The 10,780-nt window shown below is 41.0% G+C and overlaps 2 protein-coding genes across 4 annotated transcripts in view; one reads left to right on the top strand and one right to left on the bottom strand.

Annotated features, from left to right (window-relative positions):
* scoca (short coiled-coil protein a) overlaps positions 1–5,668 on the bottom strand; it is a 7,235-nt gene extending 1,567 nt beyond the window's left edge. Inside the window, exons 1-3 of one of the 3 annotated variants that reach the window (XM_034889149.1) lie at positions 5,453–5,668; positions 341–412; positions 163–243 (exon numbers count right to left, since the gene is read on the bottom strand). In XM_034889149.1, the coding sequence (XP_034745040.1) occupies positions 163–243; positions 341–412; positions 5,453–5,546 (247 nt within the window). In that variant the 5' untranslated portion in view covers positions 5,547–5,668. Of the gene's footprint in view, positions 1–162; positions 244–340; positions 413–4,348; positions 4,536–5,452 lie in introns of those variants that run through there. The other 2 variants (XM_034889158.1, XM_034889140.1) reach the window with 2 other exon arrangements.
* The window catches only part of clgn (calmegin), a 29,560-nt gene that overhangs the window by 13,112 nt on the left and 5,668 nt on the right, over positions 1–10,780 (top strand). The window lies entirely within an intron of this gene.

Raw genomic sequence — 10,780 nt, 5'->3', positions numbered from 1 at the left:
GGGCTACGCACGGCAGTAAATCTGTGTACAGTGAAGGCAATAAGTCTGTGTTAGCTAATTTGGCAGAAATCTATGCATGTTCCTGTTATTTCTGACAATTTGATAAACAATTTGATATATTTTGCTAGGGTCAATGAATCATCGTGCGTGTTTGAGTGTTACCTTCCAGTGTGTGCTGAAGTTCCAAAACTTGATTTATTAACCTTGTCTTCTCCTCCATCTCCACCTGGTTCTCCATGTCTCCTGCAATAGACACACATGCTGATGCTGTGTACGTGCACTCACGACACATTATCTCAGTATTACACGTTTTGGCCGAGTTGAATGGGAGCAGACGTACCATCTATATCGCAGTTCATGATGAAAAGCTCGTTCTCCTGTTTAGTATACAGGGCTGCAGATCCACTGTCCGCTGTAAAAGGCAAAGAACAGACACCATCAGGCAGTCTGCAGGCCTCTGATAATAGGATGTGGTGACATGGTGAATATTTCTATAGCCGGCATACTTCACTCTTCTAATATAAATAAGTCCTAGTCTGGGTCAACGAAGTATCCTAAACACAGGGCGATACATAGAGATGGGCAATATATTAATATCATATCGATCTCGTGATATGAGAATAGATATTGTCTTAGATTTTAGATATCGTAATATGGTGTGAGTGGTGTCTTTTCCTGGTTTTACAGGCTGCATTACAGTAAAGTGATGTCCTTTTTTTGAACTTATCAGACTGGTGTAACTGTTCTATTTGCCTTTAACTACTTATTCATTGTATCCACTTTACTGCTGATTATTTATCAAAACATTTTTTCTTTTGTGAAAGCACCATTAGTTAACACTGCAATATTGTTGCAGTATTTATTTGGTCAAAAATATCTTGATATTCGGTTTTCACCATATCTCGCAGCCCTAGCAATACACTGGTGAGAGCAAACAACGTTTAACCATGTATCCAGCTAATAATCATTATTTTATTTTCTTTATCAATCATTTATTTAAATAAAAATGATTCTGATAAATGAATATTTAAAAAGATAAAATACAAACACACTTCAACCATGTTATGAATGTTGGCGTTGCACTCTACAACACCCCTGTTGTGTTTTCTGTTTAAAAAGGACTTTAATTTTGTATTTTTATACACTTTATTTATCAGAGCTTTAATATATTTTCATGTTCATCCGTTCTGTTGTGACAATAAAACAAACAATTTTTAAAATGCATTATCATATTATTTTATTGATAACTCATAAATAGCTACAAATAATTAACGTTAGGGAAATCTGTTTGTCTTATTACACATTCAAAAAAATAATATATATATATACATATACACACACACACACAGTGAGGAAAATAAGTATTTGAACACCCTGCTATTTTGCAAGTTCTCCCACTTAGAAATCATGGAGAGGTCTGAAATTGTCATCGTAGGTGCATGTCCACTGTGAGAGACAATCTAAAAAAAATAATCCAGAAATCACAATGTATGATTTTTTTAAACTATTCATTTGTATGATACAGCTGCAAATAAGTATTTGAACACCTGTCTATCAGCTGGAATTCTGACCCTCAAAGACCTGTTAGTCTGCCTTCAAAATGTCCACCTCCACTCCATTTATTATCCTAAATTAGATGCACCTGTTTGAGGTTGTTAGCTGCATAAAGACACCTTACCACCCCATACAATCAGTAAGAATCCAACTACTAACATGGCCAAGACCAAAGAGCCGTCCAAAGACACTAGAGACAAAATTGTACACATCCACAAGGCTTGAAAGGGCTACGGGGAAATTGCCAAGCAGCTTGGTGAAAAAAGGTCAACTGTTGGAGCAATCATTAGAAACCTCGTGGGGTCTCAATGATCCTAAGAAAGGTGAAATATCAGCCCAGAACTACACGGGAGGAGCTGGTCAATGACCTGAAAAATGCTGGGACCAACGTTTCCTAGGTTAATGTTGGTAATACACTAAGACGTCATAGTTTGAAATCATGCATGGCACGGAAGGTTCCCTTGTTTAACCAGCACATGTCAAGACATGTTATGTTCGCCAATGACCATTCGGATGATCCAGAGGAGTCATGGGAGAAAGTCATGTGGTCAGATGAGACCAAAATAGAACTTTTAGGTCATAATTCCACTGACAGTGTTTGGAGGAAGAAGAATGATGAGTACCATCCCAAGAACACCATCCCTACTGTGAAGCATGGGGGTGGCAGCATCATGCTTTGGGGGTGTAATTCTGCACATGGGACAGGGCGACTGCACTGTAATAAGGAGAGGATGACCGGGGCCATGTATTGCGAGATTTTGGGGAACAACCTCCTTCCCTCAGTTAGAGCATTGAAGATGGGTCGAGGCTGGGTCTTCCAACATGACAATGACCCGAAGCACACAGCCAGGATTACCAAGGAGTGGCTCTGGAAGAAGCATATCAAGGTTCTGGCCTGGCCTAGCCAGTCTCCAGACCTAAACCCAATAGAGAATCTTTGGAGGGAGCTCAAACTCCGTGTTTCTCACCGACAGCCCAGAAACCTGACTGATCTAGAGAAGATCTGTGGGGAGGAGTGGGCCAAAATCCCTTCTGCTGTGTGTGCAAACCTGGTGAAAAACTACAGGAAACGTTTGACCTCTGTAATCGCAAACAAGGCTACTGTACTAAATATTAACATTGATTTTATTAGGTGTTCAAATACTTATTTGCAGATGTTTCATACAAATAAATAGTACAGACTCATACATTGTGATTTTTTTTAGATTATGTCTCTCACAGTGGACATGCACCTACGATGACAATTTCAGACCACTCCATGATTTCTAAGTGGGAGAACTTGCAAAATAGCAGGGTGTTCAAATACTTATTTTCCTCACTGTATATCTGCCGAAATATCCGATTTTTAAATCACCAAATGTATGTATAGATATCGGCCTCAAAAATCATTTATTTGTTGGGCTGTAGTGCAAATGTTTCACCAAAACAAGTTCCTTCCTGAGACTATTTTACAGAGCCTGTAGCTGCGTCTGCGTTATTTTCTCCTACCCTGGAATGTAATGTGTGGTTTAGCCAGACCTTACTGCACACGTCGCTGTGGAGATAGGTCTGGCAATGAGAGACTACCCAGATCCTGACACAGCTCGTTTGGTGATCTTTTAAAGGAGAATTCCAGCTAATTTTTATGTTAGGCAATTCCATGTAGTTACATAGTTATTGATATGGTCAAAACTACTACAGTGCTCAATTGCCTATTTTTGAATGGGAAATAAATTATTGTTTAATACCTTGAAAACTTACAGTAGGTAAATAATAGTTAAATAATTATTTAAACAGCTTAGTATTGCAGGGCACCATAAAAGGTATAGTGCATATAGGCTTTCCACATTTAGTTATATGTTTCAATGTGTTATTTCATAAAGGTGTATTTATTTTTGTTGTCTTTGTTTTAGGTAAAGTGGCCACAAAACACAGGGAAACTCTGGACACTATGCAAACTAAATAAGTGTTTACTGGGAACAGACTCACTAGCTGAACATTACTGCCTGGCTCGGATTTGCTAGGCAAAAATGATAATGATAATAATAATAACAATAATATGATTCCTGTGTCATTAAGCCTTGCGAGCTAAGTGCAGGCATGAGGGTTTTGGAAGCTGGATGGGAGCTGACACCGCACCCAGGGCGGACACAATGCTGTGCTGATGCTGCCTACTGCTGCCTGCTTGGAGCCAAACGCTTCTTTAGATGTGGGTATTGTATCTGTATACTTTAACGCTACATACATGAAACGCTGTATCGCCATTAAGTTACAGCCACAGTTAACGTTAGTCCGGAAAAACTATCTCGTTTGATAACTGCTTGTCCTTCACTAGCTTGGGCCTGGACACAGTTGTGCAAACCCCGTAACATAACGTGTATTTCTCGTTACTATACTAAATAGGTTGGCACATCTAACGTTAGTCTAACGTTAACACTTCGGGTTCTCGGCAGACGTCCGATAATGGATGCGTAACGGTGTACGCTAGCTAGCTATATAAGCTAACTAGCAATGTGGCTAGCTAACGTTACGTCAATGGAGCTAACTTTAGTTAATGTCTCACCGGAAGCAACCGAAACTAAATCGTCTAGCAAGTTGTGTTACATTAAGAAGTGACTATCGGATAAATACATTTTGTAAAGTGCCATCAGCCGGAAGGATGCTAACGTTAACTGTTATCGTCACAAGCTAGCTGGCTAACGTTAACTGCCGCTAGCCTTAGCTTCACATAGGAACTGGCAGGCTGCCTGTGATTTAGCTACTCAAAATGTTCTGTTGCACTAAACAACTAGCACCCGTCGGCGTTTAAACTCACCTACAGCAAGAAATGGCTTCTCCGTTTAGCGGAGTGACCCTGTAAACAGACCAGAGGCTGGGTGCTGTGGATGAGGAGGAGGAGGAGGATGGTGATAGTGACGTCACTGTGTGTGCGTGACCGTACCGACCGAGAGGGGGAGCAACCATGGGAGCAACTAACAGCTAGCTACTACTACTACTACACACACACACACACACACACACACACGAACAGATGCTCAGGCCTTTAGTCATTCCCCCTGGTAGCATATGCAGACAGTCATAGCAGCAGTTGGCAATGAATCCTGACCAGCAGTGTGATCCCCGCCAGAGCTTTGTGCTTTTGTTGTGTACAACCAGCTCTCTTCCTGTCCATCAACACTGCTGCTTCAGTCAGTCTACTCTCGCCATCTTTTTATCCCCATATCACTGTGTCATTTTGCTCTACTCAGGTGTATGTGTGTGTGCGTGCATGCGCTCTAGTCACTGTCACTTCATGTAGGAAGGATTTAAATTGGAAGGGATTATTCCCTATGTTAGTCTCATAATCAAATTTAGTGAAAGGAAAATGAAAAGCCAAGACTGCCATGCAGCTTGGGTAGGAGCCACACCTCAGTCCTTCCACAGCACAACACACCAACATAACCACTCAGGATTTACAAGCTGCTGTCATTGCCCTTTGTTCAGTCACATACTTTTAACTACCCCAACTGTCTGTCGTGTGTTCTGCCATCACAACAGAGCAATACATATAAAATGAAGTTATAAATTGTATACAATGTGTAGATATTTTGACTGTCTAAACAAACAAATTTCAATATGAAACAAGTTTCATCTTTAAAATTCATCTTTGAAGAGCAAGGCAGTCCATGGCAATTTCTCCATAGAAAACACACATAACCTAAAACTGCACATTTAAAACAATTTAATAAGAGATATTAAGAAATGAGGAAAGAAATGCATAAGTAGGCTATATGTAGGCTAGAATACTGACTGGTTCCTCTGCTGCATATAATCAGGCAGGGTACTGCTGTTTGTTTGGTGCACATAGAAAATGTATAGAAAAAGGACTGACTTTGGGGAAAAAAGACCAAAATAATTGTTGAATCCCTTGAGGCTTTACCTGTGTCATCTGCCAGAGAGATGTTAGTGAAAGTCCCATCCTCGGCGTCCTCCACGGCCTCTAAAGCCTGAGTCTCCTGACCTTCCTGCAGCATGCTTTCCTTTTTGTGTTGAATTCACAGACTCATGTTTTCGTGTCAGCGCTTTCTCTCCATTCCTTTAAATTTTGCGCTTGTTTCCCTTCTCTTACTCTTGTTTCGGGACCTGCCTGCACACACACACACACACACACCTGTTGTCTGTATCATTCACATTGTCACGGTTACCTGCTCTACCTGACTGGTGGCTCAGGTTACAGACTTGTTACAGGAATAAGTCGCCATGGTGACCAAAACATAGAGGCAGACCGCTTCAGCAGGGAAGCTATCAGGGGTCAAAGTTTAAACCCTAGTCTGCTTTCGGGAAAAGGGAACCATAAAGACGGCACACAAACACACGCACGCACACACACACACACACACACACACACACACACACACACACACGGGCAACAAATGGACATGAACAACAGTTTTGTTTTAACATTTTAATTTTAGGATGTCATTGTTGTAGGCCTAAAGTGATTTTCACATAATCAAGATGACTTTCAACATGACTTTTAACTGAAATATGCGTCACAGTCTACATACCTGTTCGGCCCAGCGCCTTATTCTCTAAATTTTCCTGTTTTCTAATGCGAGCATACAAAAAGCATATCGACAGGTGTTTGTTTGTGTTATCTGCAGGACAACAAACAGGAAAGAAAACAGATAAGGTGTTGTTTTTTATACATAGGCCTATTTATGAATAATTTGAAACATATTATGTCTCTGTATGTTTCTTAGCAGAGGCATTTATCCACAATAAACATTTTATTGTCATTGAAATATGTTCAGTGAACCAAAGTTGCCTTCCTCAAACGTTAGTTGTCAACACTGCATCACCAAGTTAGCTAAATTTAGCCCAAGTCTTCTAATTTTTTTTAATGTATTGAATTTTTAAATTTTGCAAATTTTACAAACATGTTTACAATGTTTAAACAGGAAGTGACGTGGCGTTTTCACTCAGAAAACTGATTTTCCAAAGTCCATGAACGCGCCAAATGACCAAGGGGTTAAGCCTCTCTTGTTGTCTCATAGTTGACAAATTACCGTATTGTCAGGAGAAGCTTGCAGACAGTTTGGACTTACATCAGCTGTTTAGGTTTAATGACTAATGTTAACTAGCATGTTAGTTAGCAATAATTAGCCTGTGCCTACGTTATCTACCTACGCTCTCCGTCTCTGCTGATTGGGAATGATTGAGGTTTCTCTGTGCACAGTTTGCTCACGTCACATCTACGTCATCAAGCTCAGTTGGAGGCTGCACAGTAACACTCAGCCATCAGCGGGAAAGTAAATATCCTTTACTGGTCTCTGTCCAGAACAACTGGATCTATTGCTCCATTTCTATAACTGTCTATGCAAATGATTCAGTGTGGTGTTGACCTAAAATGACATGAGGGGACATGATTGAGAAACCAGTTTCACTGGATCTATGGGAGCAGCCTGCACTCTGGTGGTTAATGTTAAACACTGCAGATCAGTGACAAGTAGCTGAGACTCCATCATGCTCCACCTGAGAGCATTCTGCAGTTAGACACATCTCTAGCAATGAAGACAACTGAAGCATTCATGTTCTAGAGCTTTAGGTTCAAGTGAAACCACTGATATGAAAAATAATATACGATGCTCATTTTCTGGACCATACTTGTTTTCGGTTTCTACTAGAACATGGTTACACGCTTTATACATATACATAGAACATATACATGCATGTTTTAAAACACTTTTTTATCATAATGCATAACTGAATATGCCTGGATCCACCATCAGTCTGAAGCGCGCCATTTGAGCGCCTTTCTCTTTAAGCCCCCCCCCATCTGAGAATTGTCTGCTTTGATTAACTTGCAAAAAAATATGGCGCACCTTTGCAAAGTTTTTTTTAATTATTATTATTATTTATTCGTTCAGAATACAAATGTACAAACAAACAAGTCATTTTTATAAATCCATTCAAAAAAAAACTTTTGCACCTTTGCAATGGAAGTTCTCAAGACATGGGTGGATATACTCAGACTGATGGGGTAAGATGGGGGGGCAGTATATTCCATGTGCATGTGACATGGGAAGAGGAGCCAAATCTCAATGTCTTGTCGAATTGCATATTTTGTGATCTAGGGAGCCCACTAAAAAAACCTTTTTTCATTCACAGTTGTGGGTAAGTAGGCACTCCAGACACCCGAATGTATGTGCACATCACTGATTTAAGATGTGTTCCCTTTAAAAAAAAAAAGTAAACTTGTGATCCATTTTAGAGGTACTTAGGTCACATGTCTTCACTATTTAAGCAGCAACTAAAGGCAAGAAAGTATAACATTCTCAAAGTTTTAAGAGATGAAAGAGGTCCTATAATAAAATGAAGTGGGAAAGTTTAGTCTTAGTTTGACTAAAAAACAACAACAAAAACACCTAGCCGCTTTTTCAGAGCTTTTACCTGAATTTCAAGGTCTTCCTGGAGGGAAGGTGTTTGTTCAGTTGTCATGGAAATAGCTCAATCGCATCATTATCTAAGTATAGAACTTCAGTGACAACCGAGCGATTTCCATCAGCCATGAGATGTGGTGGAAAGTTCTGACAACAGCTAGTACAGTATGAGAATCACAAGTTGAATTTTCTTATTATCATTTAGTTTTTTTGTCAAATCACAGAAAGTCACCACTGACAACATGATGTTAGAATTATTTGGGCAAAAAGAGGATTTTTACCTTTTAACGTTTTTCTGCTTTTGTTTGGACAAAAGTCCAATTACTGAATAATAGTGATGCATGGCCATGCTAGACAAGACAACTATGCTTAAAGACTTTGTGCTAATAATAGTGTGAAGGACTGGAAATACCATGTAATATAACACAATGCAAACAAGTGAGGGACACTAGCAGGCAAGCCAAATCGGGTATTTAAGTCTAGCCAGCTGAAAATAACAGCTGACATACTCTCTGCAGATAGTATGAATTACAGCAGCATGCGGTTTTATTGTCTGGAAGAGAATGGGTTAGCATTTTCTGTGTGAGTGTGTGTGTGTGTTATGTTAGTTTTCATGCATTTTTTAGATGCTTTGGTGCATCTATGCTCTTTCCTGTTGGATTATAATTTACCTGCTTTATGTTTTGATGTGTGTGTTTGCAGAGGATTCTACCGCCCCATTCTGCTATCTCCGCTATCTATTTTGCAAGAGCCCAGTTGCTGCATCTGAGGCTTAGGGCCGCCCGGGACGGTTGTAATTCGTTTAAAGAAATACAAAAAAATGTCGGAGTGTTTTTTTCCCCTCTATCCCAGAATAGATGCGTGGTGTAGCCAGACTATACTCCAGCGCTGACGCAGCACTGTGAAGATAGGTCTGGCAATGTGAGACTACCCGGCCCATAAAGCCGGGAAGAACCTGACATTTATGGGAGCAATTTTACGGGGAAGGAAAAGCCGTTAACACGCAACATTTTGCTGATAATTTGAACCTTACTTTCAAACTGCAACCTGATCAGCTCTCTCTGAGTCCATCTGCTGATCACAGATCAGCTTTATCACTCACGCAGTATCAAGAAGGACACTGCCAACTAAACTTGGCTAGTGACACTTAAGCAACGGTTCCACCCAAATACACTAATGCTAAAAGGCTAGCAGCGAACGTAGGTTTAAAGTTTACAGGCTGGTGTGTGTGTGTGTGTGTGTGATGGTTAATGGCCAGTGTTAGGTTCCAGCACCTGCGATGCTCCGGCCCCAAAGGCCATTTGACCCCTACAACCTGGAAGCAGTCCACTGAAATACAAACACACACACACACACAGGCCAGAATAAAGGTCACACACTCTCTCAGTGGCTTCATTTCTGTCAGAATCAAGCTGGTGCGTGTGTGTTTGTGCATGCTTGTGTGTGTGTGTACATGTTTCTCCATATTTGTATCTTGAACTTACAGCTGTTTGTCGAAAATCGGCAACCAATGTGTTCTCTCTCCTTTTCTTTGTGTGTTTTTATACTTAATTATTGCTAAGCAGCGACATCCAAGAACCAGAACAAGATCTGTAACAGGATTAACTGCATCTACAACTAGAGACAGAGGAGAGAGAGAAAGAGAGAGAGAGAGAGAGAGAGAGAGAGTTTATATTGGTGTTACTCTTCTCTCCCCCCTAGCTCTCTCTCTCTCTCTCTCCCCTGTGATAGTCCACAGACCAGATGCCCACTTTGGCACCAACACTCTGCCAGTATTATGCTAGTCATGGGGCATACACACACACACACACACACACACACACACACACACACACACACACACACACACACACACAAACACACAGGGAGGAGAAGAGGCTGTAAAAAGAACACTCGTCCATCTGTCCATGTCCCGGCTAAACTGGTACTGAGCACATCAGGACCTTGTGTCTCCTTACAGTGTCCTCAACATCCTTCTTATCTTTCACCTCTCGTCATCTCTACTCCTCTCTGATTGCTATAGCAACATGAAAGCAAATGGAGAGACCTAAATGATTTTCAGTAGAAGTCAGGAACCCAGTTTGAGGCAGTGCAATTCCTCGGGGACAGAGCGGGGCCCAAAGACTTGAGCTGGATCCCAAATTACTACATGTTATGTGTTTGACATCTACCAGGGGACTTTCAAAAAGCATCCTATGTGTGTATTGATTGACTGATTGATTAGATAAAGGTAGAAAATGAGAAGAGCCTTCTCGACAGTCCTTTACTTCCTTTCCTTGCTGCCGTGTTTGTTCTCGGACACTTATTAACTTAAATTGAGCAGCTCGTCGGGGGGGGGGGGGGGGGGGGGGGGGGGGGGGGGGGGGGGGGGGGGGGGGGGGGGTTCCTCTCACCAACGGGTCCGACTCTGATTCTAAAAGCAGACGAGGGTAGACCAGTGTCCACGGTGTGGCACACATTGTCAAAACATTTGCGGTTTATTGTAGAGGAAGATGGTATCCAACGTGTTATGCTGTGTGTGTGTGTGTGTGTGTGTGTGTGTGTGTGTGTGTGTCTCACATTGTAGCTTTATCCATTGACTAATTGAATTGCTCTAAAATATTCAGCAGCTTGCGGGTAAACAAGACATTTGAATGAGGATCAGTTTTGTGTCATCCTCTTTCTCTCTCTCTCGCTCTCTCTCTCTCTCTCTCTCTCTCTCTCTCTTTCTCTCTCTCTCTCTCTGTAAATGTACATCAATCAACAAATACAACAATGTAGTAATTAAATAATCTATCCATCTATCTATCTATCTATCTATCTATCTATCTATCTATCTATCTATC

Source organism: Etheostoma cragini, chromosome 2 (assembly GCF_013103735.1).
Source record: "Etheostoma cragini isolate CJK2018 chromosome 2, CSU_Ecrag_1.0, whole genome shotgun sequence".
Taxonomy (NCBI): Eukaryota; Metazoa; Chordata; class Actinopteri; order Perciformes; family Percidae; genus Etheostoma; species Etheostoma cragini.
The sequence above is the reverse complement of the archived record's forward strand: the minus strand, read 5'-3'. Positions and strand labels throughout refer to the sequence as shown.